Source organism: Canis lupus, chromosome 13 (genome assembly GCF_048164855.1).
Source record: "Canis lupus baileyi chromosome 13, mCanLup2.hap1, whole genome shotgun sequence".
Taxonomy (NCBI): domain Eukaryota; kingdom Metazoa; phylum Chordata; class Mammalia; order Carnivora; family Canidae; genus Canis; species Canis lupus.
The window spans coordinates 15,704,866-15,724,422 of NC_132850.1; the positions used below are offsets into that span (position 1 = coordinate 15,704,866).

Here is a 19,557-nt window from a genome sequence, read left to right on the forward strand (position 1 = left end):
TGTTTTCTAGATAGAAAAGGAAGCCTGCTCTCTTCCTTCTAAGCTACTTAAACCCTAATAAATTTAGGAATCTTTGCTTTTGTAAAATGCAACATTCCTGAATCATATCTGATTTTCAAAGACTCTCCCCAGTGAGATTTGTTTTTTTTTTTTTTTTAAGTTTTTATTTATTTATGATAGTCACACAGAGAGAGAGAGAGAGGCAGAGACATAGGCAGAGAGAGAAGCAGGCTCCATGCACCGGGAGCCCGACGTGGGATTCGACCCCGGGTCTCCAGGATCCTGCCCTGGGCCAAAGGCAGGCGCCAAACCGCTGCGCCACCCAGGGATCCCCCCAGTGAGATTTGAATCTTGCTGAATTTTCTTATTGAATGCCCTTAAAATATTGTTTTAAAAAGGCTATACAACAAAGGATTTGCGAAAGAAAGAAAGAAAGAAAGAAAGAAAGAAAGAAAGAAAGAAAGAAAGAAAGAAAGAAAGAAGAAAGAAAGGAAAAGGAAAAGAAAAGGAAAAGGAAAAGGAAAAGGAAAAGGAAAAGGAAAGGAAGGAATTTGCCTGAAATGTCATATTTGAAACAATGTTAACTTATTTAAGCCACTTTTAAGAAACTACAGCTGACTTTATGGTCAGTACTTACTTTCCCTCCCAGGGAAAATTGCCCTGGTACCTAGCTTTCAGGGCTCAGCCTTCTAGATGGTTAAGGACAGTCACTTCCCAGAAGGTCCAGGACCCTTAAGACATTTGGGGGATCTTGAGAAAAGAATTTGCCCAAATGAATCAGTACTGCAGATGAAATATGATAAAGTGCTTCTTAACTGTGGCTTTCTAGCCTCAAAATACAAATAAGAGAGGCTTTTAAAAGTTCAATCTGAGATTCTTTATAAAATTTCCAGCAAATTAAAAAGGTCTATATGGAAAATTAACTTTATTGCTACCCCGATGTAAATAAGCAAACCAAACTTAGTAAGAGCAACTTTGTTTTGTGATTAAGAATAATAAGGAGGGGGCAGCCCAGGTGGCTCAGGGGTTTAGTGCCGCCTTCAGCCCAGGGCGTGATCCTGGAGACCCGGGATCAAGTCCCACATTGAGCTCCATGCATAGAACCTGCTTCTCCCTCTGCATGTGTCTCTGCCTTTCTCTCTCTCTCTCTTTCTCTCTCTGTCTTTCATGAATAAATAAAATCTTTTAAAAAATTTTTTAAACAGGGCACATGATATGATGAGCCCTCGGTATTGTTCAGAGAACACATTATTTTGATTTTAATAATATTTAATAATATTAATATTTTATTGCCTTTGAGCTATTTACAACTCTGTATATATAACTGTAATTGATACAGTTTGTCTACAGATATTATAAATAAATTCTGTAGAGTTTAGGTTCAATTGACTTCTCGCCAAAGAAAAATCCAGTTTTGTGACCATTTACAAATACATTTCAACATTTAACACATTTATTCTTTTAATCAATAGTGTGTTCACACATTTTTTTGTAACATGTTTTATTTTACAGCTTGTTAGCATTATGTAAAACTCCAACTTTGTATCTCCATTTGTATTTTTGTTCCAGGCTATACAAATGTTAAAAACAGGCCTAAGTGATTGCCTGCTATGTGTTAAACTCTATACTAGTCCCAGGGCCGTACAACATGGTCCTGACCTCATGGAGCTTACCATCTGCCATGGACCAAACAATGTCCCCACTAACCCCAAAGTCATATGTTGAAGTCCTTACCCAATGTGACTGTATTTGGAGATAGGTCTTTAGGAAGTAATTAAGGGTAAGTGAGATCATAAGTGTAGGGCCCGAATCTCAAAGGACTGGTGGCCTTATAAGAGGAAAAAAAATCTTTCTCATATACACATCCCTTATCTCTCTTCTTCGGACTCCTTCCCAAAAGGTCATGTGAGCACAAAGCAAGAAGGTGGTGTCTACAAGCCAGAAAGAGAGTCCCCTCCAGAAAATGATACTGCTGGCACCGAGATCATGGACATTTGGCCTCCAGAACCATGAATATACATCTCTGTTATAGAAGTCACAAAACCTGTGGTATTTTGTCATGGCAGCCCAAGCAGACTAATAGATCATACAATGGAAGAAGACATACAAATAATTCTTTATTTACAACTGCTGTAAAAAGCTATGAAAGAGAAGTACAGGGTTTAATGAAAGTACATTCTGGGAATCCAACTGAGTCTAGGAACAGCAAGGTATGGATGAGGTCAGAAAAGTCTTTCATAAGAAAGTGAGATATAAGCTGACACTTGACAGAATATAGGAACTAGCAAGGAAAAGATGAGGGGAAAAACATTCCAGGTACAGGGAACACATTGTGCAAAATATGGAGACAAACACAGGAATCAGATTGTGTAGATTAGTTTCATGTGCCATGTCAAGACTTAAGAGTAATAAAAAGTTCACATAAACATCTAATAATCAAATCTGCACTTTAAAAAGCTTTTTCTGGCTATTGTGTGATAGATGGGTAACAGACTGGGGCTAAGCAATGCTACACACGAAACACCAGTTAGGAAGTTACAGCAACAACAGAGGCAAGAAATTACAATGGCTTAGACTATGCGGACATACGAGGGATAGTAGAAAGAAGTAGAGGAAATTAAGAGATATTTGAGAGGAATAGAAAGGAATTGCAGGTATAAGCAAGAAGAAGGTAATAAGAAAAACAGTTTTCTATCACAAAGTGGCACCATTTAGTAGTAAGGTAGAGAATATGAGAGGAGTAGGTTTCTGAGGAAGACAATGACTTCAGTTTTATAAATGCTAAAGTTGAGATGTTTCTGAAATATCCAAGTAGATTATAGTGAATTGATAGCTGTGAGGTCTAGAGATATATAAATGTGAGGAGAATTAGCATAACAGCAATTCTAAAAATAATAGTAACAAAATGGGCTCTCATAGATTTTCAGTTTTCAAGTCCTATGTCCACATACCCATGGCTCACTGACAAAATATATCCATTTTTTCACACAATGGCTCCCACTAGGAAATTAGTGGTAATTATCATTCCATCCCTGCCAACCTCTGCCAATCCCACTGCAGATAGAGAACTTATGTCAAATAATTTCCTACCTAAGCCCAATTTTTAAAAAAGATGACACACTATTAAGTGTAGCACAGGGCTATTACTCTGGCCTTCAGAGTCCTTAAAACTACCTGATTTTCAAAGTCCATAGAGAAACTATAGCCCTATTATCAGGCACCACTGATACCCCACAAAGTGTTTACTATGTGTAGCAGGTGGTATCTCTTTTTAGCACATTCTCCAGAAGCATTCATCCAGGCAAATACCATCAAGTTGCATCAGAATAGGAAAGTACATGACACTGTTCCACATGTCAGGTTCACATGAGAAAAGTTAGACACATCATATCCTTGAGCCCCAAGAACTCCTCTCTGCCCACTGTCTATCATTGCATTTACTTACACCTGGTATTTACTTTCATCCAATATCTGATGTCTAAGTCCACTGCCCAAGTGACTAAGCCAACAATGCAGAAGGATAACTATTCCCAAGGACTCTAAGAATAAAAGTCACTAATAGCAACATACACACACACCATGACAGGTGCTTCAGCTACCTCTTCATTCCTATAGTCCGTTCTTCACCTCTACTGGACTGCTCACAGCCTCAAAGAAATAAAGCAATGACATTCCAAGAAATATGAAGATAATTACCTTAAGTTGTAGTGAATAGCAAAAAAGATTAACTTTCTACTAGAGACATAAACACTAGAATATCTAGTAACTAGAGACATAAACACTATTTTTTTAAGATTTTATTTATTTATTCATGAGAGACACAAAGAGAAAGAGGCAGAGACATATGGAGAGGGAGAAACAGACTCCCTGCAGGGAGTCTGATGCAGGACTTGATCCCAGAACCCTGGAATCACGCCCTGAGCCGAAGGCAAACGCTCAACCACTGATCCACCCACGCGTCCCAGACATAAACACTATTTATATTGAACTCCTAAGGTACTGGTGCTGGAATTCACAAACAAAAAAAGCAATCCTATTTGAAAGGAATTGCCAAAGGAGGCCTGCCTAATAAAGCTGGGCAAGGGAAGCAATTCAAAGCTGACCCAATTGAGAAAAAGCAAAATACAATACTCCCATAGCTTAGAAAACAAATACAAATAGCTTTAGAATTTAATTTTCTCTCAATTCTTTTTCCAGAGATATATACACTTTTAGCAAAATTACCAACTTCTCTAGGTCTGATATTCTACACTATATTTTTTAACACATTGAAAAATATTCAGATGGATTTAAATATCATATAGCTTTCTAAAAATGAAAATAATTTTATTTCAGAAAGCTATATCTAATATAAATTGTATGAACCTGGCCAAAAGAACTTATATAACCAACTTGCCCCAATAAGGCCCTTATCCTGGCAGTCGGGATTTTTTTCATTCCCTATATTGGAATTTAGTTGTTCTCTTCCCTTATGTGACCAAAGCTAATCATGAATATCCTGTGGCTTTTCTAAGGTGCACTTTTCCTTTAGCTTGGTTTAGCATCTTACTAATGTGAAACGAAACAAAACAAAACAAACCTACAGGCCTGAAATGGTGTTATTTTTTAGGCCAAGTCACCAAACCAAAGCTTATTAATACCTCACCTAACTGAACTTACAACCTCTCCAAGAAACATAGTCTTAACAGGTCAAGAATTCTTAGATCAGCATCAATAAGGGTAATCTGTCACATGGGCCCTCCTGTCCCTCAAAGGAAGAGGAAGAAATCCTCCTACTAAAAAAACCTTTTCCTCCCAGATGTAGGTGACCTCACCTGAAATAACCCTTTTTTCTGTTTATGACTTCCTTATCCTGCCTTTAAAAACTCCCCCCCCCTTTTTTTTAATTTTTATTTATTTATGATAGTCACAGAGAGAGAGAGAGAGAGAGAGAGAGGCAGAGACACAGATAGAGGGAGAAGCAGGCTCCATGCACCGGGAGCCCGATGTGGGATTCGATCCCGGGTCTCCAGGATCGCGCCCTGGGCCAAAGGCAGGCGCCAAACCGCTGCGCCACCCAAGGATCCCAACTTTTCCCCTTTTTGTAGCCCATTGGAATTCTCCTCTACTTATTAGGTGGGATGCTACCTGACTCATGAGTCATTTAATAAAGCTGACTGCATCTTCAAATCTATTAGGAAGAATTTTCTTTAACACTAATTTGTTTTTCTGAAGAATTTACGGCATCTAACAGGTAATTATGGCCTTCTAATAATAAAAACAATAAACTACTGAGTTTTTTGCAAGTTTACTAATAACAGGCATTGCACTAACTTCTTTAACAAACAGCTGAGGGCTTCATTGCAGGCACTATGCCACTCGGTTTACATGCATAATCTTTTACAAATATACTGAGGTAACCAAGGCTACTGGGGACAAATTGTCAATGCTCCTAAGGCCAGTATTTCCATAAGTACCTAGATATGTGTCCTCCATTTTTGCCTAATCAAGGACATTCCAGCAATCATTCCATCCTCTCTCACATTAACTTTCCATTCTCTACTGGATAATTTCATTGACATAAAAACATAATGTAGTATCTCTCATCTACATTTTAAAAAGAGAGGGGAAAAACTCCATGACCTTTTCCAGGTATCACCTGATTTCTATGATCCTCTTTCAGCAAATATTACTCACTACCCCTCCCCAAAATACCAGAAAAGGAACAAGAATAATTCAGTGAAATTCTATATACTCTTCACTTACATTTGCTTTTTTCTTTCCCTTCTCTTCCTCTCTCTCTGTGCACTGGCACACACAGGCGCGCGCGCGCGCGCGCACACACACACACGCAATTACTTTTTGTTAATTAGCTGAATCATTTGCAAGTCATTTGTAAGCACCTTAACACCTCCTCCCTCAAATACTTCCACAAGTAATCCTTGCCTACAACAAGGGAGAGCTGCCACACAACTGTCACACTAGAAAGTTTAACACCGACTCAATAATATTAACAAATAAAAGTCCATATTCAAGTATCCTCAATCGTCCCAATAATGTCCTTCAACTATTTTTTTTAATTCAGGATCCACCCAAGAACTAAGCATTACATTTATTCACCAAGTCTCCTTCATCTCTAGTAATCTAGAACACATTCGTAAGTCTTTCTTTTTTTTTAACCTTTTACAACTTCAACATTTTTAAAGAGTCTAGGCCAGTAGTTTCTGCAGATTGCCCCCTCAGTTTGGATTTCTCTGACTGCTTCCTCCTATATTACATTGAGGTTAAACATTTTGTTTTCAGATTTATTTATTCATTTGACAGAGAGCACAAGTGGAAGGAAAAGGCAGAGGGAAAGGGAGAAGCAGACTCCCCACTGAGCAGGGAGCCCAACGGGGGAGGGGGTTGGGGGGTGGGGGGACTGGATCCCAGAACCCTGAGATCACAACCTGAGACACTTAACCATCTGAGCCATCCAGGTGCCAAGGTTAAACATTTTTAATCCAAACATTACATAGGTAATACTGTCTCCCATTCTCTCTTGAACCCATTTGAATCAAGTTCTATACCCACTTCCCATCAATATGGCTCACTGAGGTCACCAATAGGCAATTCCCTATTACTAAATCCAAAGGTCAGTTCTTAAGTGTTCATCTTACATAACCTGTCAGCAGGTTTTGGCATGCTTTCTTCTTGTGGTTTTGGAAACACCACTCTCAGGCTGGTTTTCCTCCACCCTCACTGGCTACTCCTTTTCAGTTTTCTTTATGGATGGACTCTCCTTACTTCCTAACCAGTACACACTCAAGGACCCCAAGGCTCATTCCTTCTATCTTTTTCTAAACTCATTCACTCACTAGGTCAATGCTGCTCAAAACAGCTGTGGTGAAGGAGCGGGTGAAAATTTTAATCCATCACAAACCACTGCAAGATACAATAAATATAAAATAACAGAAAACTGATCAAATGCTTGAAGGTTACAATGTCAGTTGCTAAATTTCTGTACGTAACTCATGGCAAACTGGTAACAGTTTGATAACCACCAGTCTGTTGATCCACAGTTGAGTAGCGTATTTTAGTAGTTTATTTCATCTAATCTCATAACTTGGAGTATCATTATATGTTGTCAATCTCCAAAAATATATCTCCAGATCAGATTTCACCCTTGATCCCCCAGTTCATATATACAATTGTCTTTTCAACACTCCTTCTTGGCTGTCAAACAAGCACCAAAGTCCTGATTCCTCCAACAACTCCCACTCCTGCCCCTCCCAAGAACAAAAACAGAAAACAACCCTGTTCCATTCACATATTCTCCATCTTGCTCAATAATTGGCAACCATATTCATCGAGCTATTTAGTCCTAAAATCTTGCAGTAACCACCAATTCCTTGCTTTCTTTCATTACCAAAATTAACTATCAAGAAATATTTTCTGGGCAACCCGGGTGGCTCAGCGGTTTAGCACCGCCTTGGGGACCTGGGATCCTGGGAACCTGGGATCGAGTCCCACGTCAGGCTCCCTGCATGGGGCCTCCTCCCTCTGCCTGTGTCTCTGCCTCTTTCTCTGTGTCTCTCATGAATAAATAAATAAAATCTTAAAAAAAAAAAAATATTTTCAGCTTTCAAAATATTTCCAGAACCCACCCTTTCTTTTTATTTTTTAAGATTTTATTTATTTATTCATGAGAAACAGAGAGAGGCAGAGACAAAGGCAGAGGGAGAAACAGGCTCCCAATAGGGAGCCTGATGCAGGACTCAATCCCAGGACCCCAGGATCACAATCTGAGCCAAAGACAGACACCCAACCATTGAGCCACCCAGGCCCCCCTGGAACCCAGCCATTTCTTACCACCATCTTGACCACTTTGACTGATTTTTGTAATGGTTTCCTTGCATACTTCCCTGCTTTCACTCCTGCTCTCCCTAAACTCTGAGCAAGAAGAGACTGTTAAAACCTAAGACAACTATACAAGAGAGAAAGAAAAGTTGTTTCAACAAATGGAGCTAGGACAACAGCTATCCATATTCAGAAGAATGAAATCAAATTCTTACTTTTTACATGAAAAATTAACTAATAATAATTGGGCTTGGGCTCCTCAGGCTCCCTGCTCCTCAGGGAGTTTGCTTCTTCCTGTGCCCTCCTCTCCCTGTGCCCCTCCCCCGCTCATGTTCTCTTTCTCACTGGCTCACTCTCTCTGTCAAATAAATAAATAAAATCTTTTTAAAAAACGAAATAACCAGTCCAAGCTGGTTACCTTACCCTAAGACTCTGGCTTAGGTTTTCCCCTTGCTCCTTTCTGCCTCCTGACAAAAGCTGGTGCTTTTTTCATGTAGCCTGTACGACATGGCATGCTCCTTTCTCTTGGGGAAATTTTAAGTAATAAATTTTTCTATCAATAGCATTAGTCTCTGTGTCATTTCTTAGTTATCTTTATGTATTAAGGCCCAAGAACAAATTAGAGCTTGAATTAGGCAATGGTTTCTTAGATATACCAAAAGCACAACCAAAGGAAAAGCAGATAAACTGGACTTCATCAAAATTACAAACTTTTGTGCTTCAGAGGTCACTATCAAGAAAGTGAAACAATCAGCCACAGAATGGAAGAAAATACTTGCAAATCATCTATCTGATAAGGATTTAGTATACAGAGTATATAAATTACTCTTAAAATTTAACAATAAAAAGGCAAATAACTCAAATACAAAATGGGCAAAGGACCTGAATAAACATTTCTCCAAAGAACATAAGCAAATAGCCAACAAGTACATGGAAAGATACTCTATAGGGTACCTGGGTGGCTCACTCAGTTGGTTAAGCTTCAACTCTTAATATTAGCTCAGGTAATTATCTCAGGGTCGTGAGATCAAGCCCTGCATCGGGCTTTACACTCAGCAGGAGTCTGTTTGAAATTCTCTCTTTTTCTCTCTCTCACTCCCCCTCTGCCCCTCCCTCTTCTCATGCATGTGCTCCCTCTCTCAAATAAATCAATCTTCAAAAAGAAAGAAAGAAAGAAAGAAAGAAAGAAAGAAAGAAAGAAAGAAAGAAAGAAAGAAAGAAAGAAAGAAAGAAAGAAAGAAGATACTCTACACCATTAGCCATTATGGAAAAGCAAATCAAAACCACAATGAGAAACAAATTCAGCAAAGTTGAATTGGATATAAAACCAACACACGAAAATCAGTTGCATTTCTATACATTAACAATGAATAATCCAAAAATGAATTTAAGGGTCGCCTGGGTGGCTCAGCAGTTGAGTGTCTGCCTTCGGCCCAGGGTGTGATCCTGGGGTCCCAGAATCCAGATCCACATTGGGCTTCCTGCTTCATTGAAGCCTGCTTCTCTCTCTGCCTACATCTCTGTCTCTCTTTCTCTGTGTCTCTCATGAATAAATCTAAAACCTTTTTTAAAAATGAATTTTAAAAAAAAAATTAAAAATAAATAAATAAAAATGAATTTAAGAAATAAGTCCATTTATAATATCACAAAAAATAAAAATTTAGGAATAAATTCAACTAAAGAGGTAAAAGACCTGTACACTGAAAACTATGAAACATTTCTCAAAGAAATTGAAAAGGACTTAAATAAATATCCTATGGTCACACATCGGAAGACTTAAAACTAATCAATCTGATAATATTACCCAAATTGATCTATAGATTCAGTACAATCCCTATCAAAATCCCAAAGGCATTTTTGCAGAAATACAAAAACTCATCTACCATTCATATGAAATCACAAGAAACTCTAAATAATCAAAATAATCTTGAAGAACAGTTAGTTCTTTGATACCAAACTTCATAATCCAAAACTTACTACAAAGCTACAGTAATCAAAACAGTGTGGTAATAGTATAAGGACAGACATTTAGACCAACGGAATGAATAGAGTCCCAAAATAAATGTTCATACATATGGTCAAATATTTTTGACAAAGGTGCCAAGACTATCCAGTGGGGAAAGACAGTCTTTTTAACAAATGATTCTGGGGAAACTAGATACTCATATGCAAAAGAATGAGTTAGACACTTCCCTTACACCATAAACAAAAATTAACTCAAAATGGATCAAAGACCTAAACGTAAGAGCTAAAACTATAAAATTCTTAGAAGAAATACCTGGAGATACCTTTTTGACACTGGATCTGGCAATGATTTCTTGGATATGATACCAAAATCATAGGCAACAAAAGAAAAAATATATCAGCTGAACTTCATGAAAATTAACATCTTCTGTATATCAAGGACACGATCAAGGGAATGAAAATGCAACCAAAAGAATGAAAGAAATATATGCAAATCATTTATCTGATAAGAGTTTAATATTCAGAATATGTAAAGAACTCCTAAAACTAAACAATAAAAATTTACAACCCAATTCAAAAATGGGCAAAGAAACTGATTTCACCAAAGGTTTACAAATAACCAATAAGAACATGAAAAGATGCTCAACATCACTAGTAATTAGGAAAACGCAAATTAAAACCACAATGACATATCACTTCACACTTATTAAGATGACATTATTTTAAAAATGAAAAATAACAAGTGCTGGCTAGGATGTGGAGAAATTGTAACTGTCATGAATTGTTGGTTGGAATATAAAATGGTGCAGCTGCTGTAGAAGCAGTATGGTCGTTCCTCAGAAAGTTACACACAGAATTACCATATGATCCAGAGACTCCTCTTCTTGGTATCTACCTGAAATAAGTGAAAGCAGGGACTCAAACAGATACTTGTACACCCATGTTCATAGCAGCATTATTCACAATAGCCAAAAAGTGGAAGCAATTCAAATGTTCATCAACAGATAATGGATAAACAAAATGTGATACATACACACATACGATGTAATATTATTTAACCTTGAAAAGGAATAAAGTATAACACAAACTAAAATATAGATGAATCTCTAAAGAATTATATTAACCAAAGGAAGCCAGGCACAAGAGGCCACATATTAAATAATTCCACTTATATAGAATGTTCAGAATACACAAATCTATTAAGACAGAAAGTAAATTAGTTGGTTACCAGGGACTAGAGGGAGTGTAGGATGTAGAAGGAAGGAGGCTTTTTCTGGGTAATGAAGATGTTTTGAATTAAGAGAGCAGTAATTCCTGTAAAACTTTGTGCATACAGTAAAAACCAATGAACTGTATACTCTTAAATGGTAATTATATGATTTGTGGATTATATCTCAATAAAGCAAATTGCCCTTTTCAAAAAAAAAAAAAAAACCAGCAAAACAAAAAACTAAGACAGATCACATCTTTCTCTGCTTTAAAACTACCCACTGACTTTCTGTCTCAATCAATGTAAAATACAAAGTCTTTTCTCTGTAGCCTACAGTGTACTACAAAATCCAGCCTGTGCTTCATATTCTCCAATACCCCCCCCATCCTCAACTAATCCCAACATCACTGTTCACTCATCAACAGGCACCCTAGCCTCCTTGCTGTCCTTCAACATGCCAAGCATGTTGCTACCTCAGAACCTTGGCACATAGTATATCTTCTACATAAAATGCTCTTATTCAATATATATCAATATCATTCATTCCAGACCCTTATTGTTGTCTGCTCAAGTGTCACTTAATGAAAATATTCCTAGACAACACAATTTAAAATTTCAACCCCCGCTCCACAAAAACATATACCCTCATATCTCTTATCAAGCTTTTTCTTCGCAGCACTCAATACCCTATGACACATGATATATGTTTCTGTGTCTGTCTCTCTTGAATAAAGCTCCATAAGAGTAGAAACTGCTTAAATACTACTTTATCTCCAGTATCTAGAATAGTGCCTGCATATAACAAGAACTTATTAAATATATGATAGATGGATGAATTTAAACAAATGAAAAAATGAATAGAGGCAAAAAGACAAAGAGAAATACAGTAACTCATTTTACAAAGAAAACATCTAGGGGCAACCCAGGTGGCTCAGTGGTTTAGTGCTGCCTTCAGCCCAGGGTGTGATCCTGGAGACCTCGGATCAAGTCCCACGTCGGGCTCCCTGCATGGAGTCTGCTTCTCCCTCTGCCTGTGTCTGTGCCTCTCTCTCTCTCTCTCTCATGAATAAATAAACAAAATCTTTAAAAAAGAAAAAAGAAAAAAAATCTAGTAAAGAATATTCGCAAGACTCAAGCCCAAGTCTGCCTGACTCTCAAATCCAAGCTCTTCATTTCTGTGGTATACTTTACTTCCCAATTTGGAGATTTGGGAGGGATTACTTGTAAAGTGAAAGAGTGTGTATTGTAGAAAGCCAAGATATCACATCTAAAAATCCATTTTTTAAAAAAATCTATTTTTTTAGTTTCCATCCATTTTAATGCAAGTATCATGTTACATGGAAAAGCATATCAATTAATAGCCTTCAAAATTACTGAACTTCACTTATTTTATATTGCTCGACTACTTTCAAAATTATGCTTATTAAATGAACCTGACTCTCCCTCAAAAGACATGACATGACACCAAACTAGGTGCAACCCCCAAATTCCTCTGCACCCATAAAATATAGTATAGAGAATACGTCAAAGGAAATGAGCCTTTATGCCTGGAATAGGCGTAGAGTAGCATCTGCTCCTGGAAGAGTCATTCTGAGACAGACACAAACAGGGACAGAAGTACAACACCTCCTTCTTCTTCCAACCAAGACTCAGAAGACAATTATAATTACTTTTTTAAAGTAACCTCCATGCCCAACGTGGGGCTCCAATTCATGACCCTGAGATCAAGAGTTGCATGCTCTATGGACTGAGCTAGCCAGGCGTCTCATGACAAGTTTTTATAAACTTTTTAAACTTCCAGACCATGGGTCACGTGGGTAGCTCAGTTGGTTAAACATCTGACTCCTGGTGGCAGCTCAGGTCATGACCTCAGGGTCACGGGATCAGCCCAAATCTGGCTCCTCAGGCTTCAGCTCTGTGCTGAAGTACAGAATCTGCCAGATTCTTTCCCCCTCAACTCTTCCTCTACTCCTCCCCCAACTCGCCCATCCACAAGCTCGCTCTCTCTCTCTCTCTCAAATAAATTAATTAAATCTTAAAAAAAAAAAAACAAAAAAAAAACTTCCAGACTAGTCTACAAGGACCAGAAACAATGCGGCAAATGTCTAAGTTACTTTGTATTAAGATCAGTTTCTCCACATCTACTACAAACTTTTAAGTATTAATTAAACTTATTCTAACATTTTATGTTGTATGGTTTTTACTTTTCTGGCTTCTTTACTCCAAATGCTAAGCCATACTTTGCTTGCTACTTCATACTTCCTATAAATACTTGCCTAGTTCTCTGCAGAAGAGATACCATGGAGCTGCAGTTATTTGGGGAGATAACTAAACAAGGAGATGAGGTAAGCCCATTCCCTTGTTTTGTGAGACAATTCAGGCCTAGAAATGATAATTCCTATGGAAATCACACATAACTTATTAGTGGCATAACCTAGATTAGTATCCAGGATTCCCAGCTTCCTTCCAGAATAAAACTTTTCTACTCCTCCAATATTAAAGATAAAAAAACTACTGTTTGCACTGAGGTACTTCTGGCTTACTTAACGATAAATCCTCAAAATAAGAAGGATGTGTCTGATTCCTACAGCCTCCAAACTTAGATCAGTGCCCAACACACAATAGATATTAGTGTGCATTTATTGAATGATCAATTGTTTAAATGTAGTTATTTTATTAAAAAGTATTTATTTCTTTAAAAAAAAGGTATTTATTTCTGATTCTAATTAATTAAATATTTTAAGAAAGTTACAGTAAGCCTAACTTTAGATATCACTAAAATGACCAAGATATTCCTAAGGTTAAAACTAAAATGACCCCAAAATTCCTTCAATTTCAAATAATAATCATTTTCCCAGGATATCCTTCCCTCTCCTCAGCAAACCCCATTCACTGAAAGCACATAACTCCTAGAAGAAGCTATCCACCCGCCTTAGGCCTTAATTCATTTCACCTAATCTTAAGCAAAAAGCAAATCTCAGAGAACTTTCAAATAAGAGGAAACAGAAGAATAAATGCCAGAAATAATAGAATAGTGACCAAGTACAGGGGTGCCTGGCCAACTCAGTCTGTAAAGCACATGACACTTGATCTCAGGGTTATGAGTTTGAGGCCCAAATTGGATGTAGAGATTACTTAAAAATAAAATCTTAAGAAAAAAAAAACAATATTTGCTGAAAATGATGCTGAAAAGCCACTTCTCTTCAGTTATGTGCGCATACTTAGTAGATCATTCCAACAAGAGTCCTGGTAGCACCTTTGCCCAGTGTTTAGAAGACTCAGGACACTTGAGAACCTAGAATTGAGATCCACTGCTAGAACTAAACTAAATTTTTTTAAAAGATTTATTTATTTATTTATTTGAAAGGTAGAGAGAGGGAGAGAGACAAAGAGAGAGAGAGCATTGGGGGGAAAGAATCTCAAGCAGACTCCCCTCTGAGCACAGAACCCATTGAGGGGCTCCATCTCATGACCTTGAGATCATGACCTGAACTGAAATCAAGAGTCAAATGCTTAACTGACTGAGCCACTCAGGTGCTCCTAGAACTAAATTTAAATAAAGAAATGTGGCTCTTAGACAATAAAATGTACCCAAAGTTAATCCAATACGTTTACAAGAATTCTAAAACTAATACACCTCAGAAAATTTTAAGAAATGAAGCACTTCACATATATTAAGTGATTCTTCTAGTAGCTATAAAAAAAAAAAAAAAAAAAAAAAAGGAAAAGGAAAAACAAGGCAGCCTGGGTGGCTCAGCAGTTTAGCGTCACCTTCAGCCCAGACCTGATCCTGGAGACGCAGGATCAAGTCCCACATCCGGGTCCCTGCATGGCGCCTGCTTCTTTCTCTGCCTGTGTCTCTGCCTCTCTCTCTCTCTCTCTGTGTCTCTCATGAATAAATAAATAAAATCTAAAAAAATTTAAAAATAAAGAAAAACAGATACTATGATCTTCAATTTATATTGAAGAAACCTTAAATTAAGGTTTAAGGAGATGAAGTGATTTGTCTCCATTTACAAAGCTAATTAAGTGACAATGCCAAATGAACCCTAGGGGTTTTGTGACTCATAACTTGAGTCTCTTTTTATCAAATCACAATGAGCTTTCACAAAGCAGCCAAAGGGGCTTTATAAAAATCTCAGGGCAGCCTGGGTGGCTCAGCAGTTTTGCACCACCTTCAGCCCAAGGCGTGGAGACCCAGGATCGAGTCCCGCGTCAGGTTCCCTGCATGGAGCCTGCTTCCCCCTTTGCCTGTGTCTCTCTGCCTCTCTCTGTGTGTCTCTCATGAATGAATGAATGAATGAATGAATGAATGAATGATCTCAGAGTACATCTAATTACTAAGGTATTTTTATAAAACAAAATCCTAAAATGGCAGTAACATAATTACCTTGTATTTCATACACTTACAAAAAACACATAAGATGTATATATAAAGTATACTTAATAAATATGAACACCATGTATTCTCCTCCTTATAAGCTTCTGTAAGGAAAAGTTTCAAAGCCATTGTTACTATTTCCTTAGTGTTTCCCAAATTTGGCTTCTTAGCAAAATCATGGTAGGTGTGGATGCAGGTACATAAAAATACAGGTTTCTTGGGCCCCAATATGGAGATTCTGATTCAAATGAGTTCAAAATCTGTTCAGAATTTTAACAAGCATTCTAGATGATTCTGACTAGCCAAATTTGCAGTACTGCCCCAAAAGAAATCTTAAAGAGAAAAAGCAGGCCATGAAAATAAAAGAATCTAAGTACAGGGACAAAGATCATTCACTAATTTCCCTGGCCAGAAAGCCAGAATAAAACAAACAGATGAAAGAAAGTCTTATTCTTACCCTGAATCCAAACTTAGTTACTGCCCTTGCCCCAAAACTGTCAGAAAAGTTTGACTCTACCTACTACTATGTTATGGGACAGATAGAGATGCTAAGAGTTTCTTGAACATTCCCAAAAAGCTTAAGTATGTTTTAAAAAACAACACTTGGTAAATCCCAAAAAATGCAAGTATAAAACTGCGATGGGTACTTAACTAGCAGCTTTTCCTCAAATGCTAGGCAAAAACTGACACAGATAAAAGGATTAAGGGTGAGAAAGGATGGGGGAAAGGAGAGGATCTGATCTCAAGAGAAACTGGCTGGCTCACCAGGTTCCCTGCCCAAATAAGAGGAGAATGAATGGAATTCCTCCAAATAACACTGACAACATTCCCCAGGAGGGATTTCTAAGCTGCTATTCATAATCATAATCATAATCATCATCAACTTACAAGCTGCCTCTTCTTGGAAGGCTCAACTCCTTCTGAAAAACAAAGCACAAAACACAAGTTAGACAGAAATAAGGACACAACGAAGTCCTACAGGTCTCCATTAAAGGTCTTACAGCATTATCTTAACAATAGTAAAAACTAAGTATTTCCAAAAAATAACCTCCTCCCTTATCTTTTAAATTCAGTGAAATAAAGAGCAGTTGGGTTAACTATCACTCTTTATTCCTCCTTCCCAAAAGGACTGTCTCACAGAATACTTGCAGCTTTTTCCCCACTAGATGGAACCATCTCACCAGTGGAGATTATTTCAAATATCCAGTGGGCTAGCCATTTTATTTGATGAATTATAAAGGATTCACCTATCATCAAGAGTAAGGGATATGAAAGGAACGACATGAATTTTTCGTTAATTGGGAAGCATCTTAGACGAAGTAGTATAGAAAATAATACAACAAAGAGATAACTATACACACCACGGGTGTGAGAAGAGTTGGACCTCTGTGACTTGCTTTCAAAATTTATCAAGTCCCACCTCCCACAAGTTCCCATTTACCTATTATAAATATTTTTATCTTTGTCATATGTCTTTATATTTTCTTACATATAATCATAATTATTAGCATTGTTCCATATGTTATTAAGTAATTTATTTCAAATATTGTATGTATCATCTGCTGACTTCAACATTATAACTGAAAGATTCACTCATGTGGATATTTTCCATTTCATTCATTAGCCTATAAATTTGTCACTTATTTATAATATTTATTTATCTATTCTCCAGGAGATAGAAAGTTAATTTTCTTTGCATGTTTTTCTTCTCCATCAAAACAATGCTCTTATAAAAAGTTTGTAAAGTATACGTTTAGATTTGACCTCCCTATCCAACACATCCCAGACCAGTCTCCCAAGCTCCTGATACTTATAACCAATTTGCCTACTCAACATCTCAAACCCAACATGTCCCAAACTGAGCTCATTCTTTCTATCAAAATTGATTCCAACCACAGCCTTTCCCCATCTCAGATGATGGTATTTCTATTCTTCTGGTTATTTAAACCAAAACCCTAGACATCTGGACTCTTCTGTTTTTCACATACACTATATTCCATCAGGAATTCTTTTTTATTTTATAATTTTTATTTCTATCATTAAAATTTCATAATTATAAAGAATTTTGACACAATTTATCATTCTTCCCTTTTCCCTCTCATTTTATTTTTTTAATCTTTATTTAAACTCTAGTTAGTAGGGCAGCCCTGGTGGCACAGTGGTTTGGCACTGCCTGCAGCCCGGGGTGTGATCCTGGAGACCCGGAATGGGGTCCCACCTTGGGATCCCTGCATGGGGTCTACTTCTCCCTCTGCCTGTCTCTCTCTCTCTCTGTCTCTCTGTCTCTCTCTCTCTGTCTGTCTTTCATGAATAAAATCTTATATAAATAAATAATAGAAAATTAATTAATTAATTAATTCTAGTTAGTTCGGACGCCTGGGTGGCTCAGCAGTTGGGCATCTGCCCTCGGCTTAGGGCACGATCCTGGAGTCCCGGGACCGAGTCCCACATCAGATTCCCTACATGGAGCCTGCTTCTCCCTCTGCCTATGTTTCTGCCTCTCTCTCTCTCTCTCTCTCTGTGTCTCTCATGAATAAATAAAATCTTTTTTAAAATTTAAAAATAAAAATTAAATAAATAAATTCTAGTTAACATACAGTGCAATACTGGTTTCAGGAATAGAATTTCAGTGATTCATTATTTACATACAACACCCAGAGCTCAGCATAAAAAGTGCTTTCCCTTAATACCCATCACCCTTCTAATCCATCTCCCACTCACCTCCCTTCATCAACTCTCAGTTTATTCTCTACTGTTAAAGAGTCTTTTATCATGGGATGCCTGGGTGGCTCAGCAGTTGAGCCTCTGCCTTTGGCTCAGGGTGTGATCCCAGGATTGAGTCCCGCATCAGGCTCTCTATACAGGGAGCCTGCTTCACCCTCTACCTATGTCTCTGCCTCTGTGTGTGTATGTCTTTCATGAATAAATAAATAAAATCTTTAAGAAAACAAACAAAATTTGTTAATATACCTGTAACTTAAAATAAATATACTAAACTAAAAATAATATACCTGTAACTTATTTTTACATATGAAGGGAGACAGGAATCCTATTATATTTTTTTTCTATACATATGATCGATTATCCCAGATCATTTGTTAAATGATGTGCAATTTCAGTGCAATATTAAGTTTCCATGAAGGTAGGTAGGGGTATCTCTCTTGACTATATTCAGTTCCACTGTACTTGTCAGCTCTTGTGCCAATACCACACTGTTTAACTGGTATAGCTTGACAAATCTTGATATTTATAAAACAAGTCCATTCACATTGTAATTACTCTTGAAAATTATGGAAGCTAATCTTGGGGCTTTACTCTTCCATATAAATTTTAGAATCAACTTGTTGATAAAAATTTTGACACTGCACTCGATCTAGAGTTGATCTGGGGATAACTAACATATTTACAACACAGACAACTACTATCAAGAACATGGCACACCTGTCCATTTATTCAGGTCTTCTTTAGTATGTTTTAATAAATTCTGATAATTTTTCAAATAAAAATTATACAAATATTTTTGTTATATTTATTGCTAGTACCTTATATTTTCTTGTTGCCATTATAACATTTTTTAAAATCACATATACCAAGAGTTGTATTTCATTATACCAGTAACATCATTTGTCCCCCAATATAGTATGAAAATTTTCAGACAAAGAAAACAAAAGGTTTAAAAACCTGTCCAGCAAAACCTGAATTGTATATACCTACAATGCAGACTGTTCAATTGTTAACATTTTGTAATACAGGCGTGCCTTGTCTTATTGTACTTATTTTATTGCTCTTCACAGATACTGTCTTTTTTTTTTTTTTTAAACATATTGATGGTCTGTGGCGATCCTACAGCAAGTGTGTCAGCACCACTTTCCAACAGCATTTGCTCATTCCATGTGTCTCTGTCACATTTGGTGATTCTCACAAAATTTCAAACTTTTACATTATTATTATATTTGCTATGGTGATCTGGGATCAGGGATCTTTGATGTTACTATTGTAATTCTTTTGGGGTGCTACAAACCTTGCCCATACAAGATGGCAAACGTTTTATTTAAATTCAATTTGTCAACATACACTGTAACAACACCCAGTGCTCATCACATTATGTGCCCTCCTTAATGCCCATCACCCAGTTACTCCACCCCTCCCCACAGCTTCCCTTCTGCAAACCCTTTACTTGTTT

The 19,557-nt window shown here is 37.2% G+C and overlaps 1 protein-coding gene across 14 annotated transcripts in view; it reads right to left on the reverse strand.

The window, feature by feature from the left end:
- The window catches only part of MAST2 (microtubule associated serine/threonine kinase 2), a 208,308-nt gene that overhangs the window by 103,655 nt on the left and 85,096 nt on the right, over window positions 1-19,557 (reverse strand). For 12 of the 14 annotated variants that reach the window (XM_072772330.1, XM_072772329.1, XM_072772328.1 and 9 more), the window contains one exon: window positions 16,263-16,294. In XM_072772330.1, the coding sequence (XP_072628431.1) occupies window positions 16,263-16,294 (32 nt within the window). Of the gene's footprint in view, window positions 1-10,643; window positions 10,679-16,262; window positions 16,295-19,557 lie in introns of all 14 variants that reach the window. The other 2 variants (XM_072772331.1, XM_072772337.1) reach the window with 1 other exon arrangement.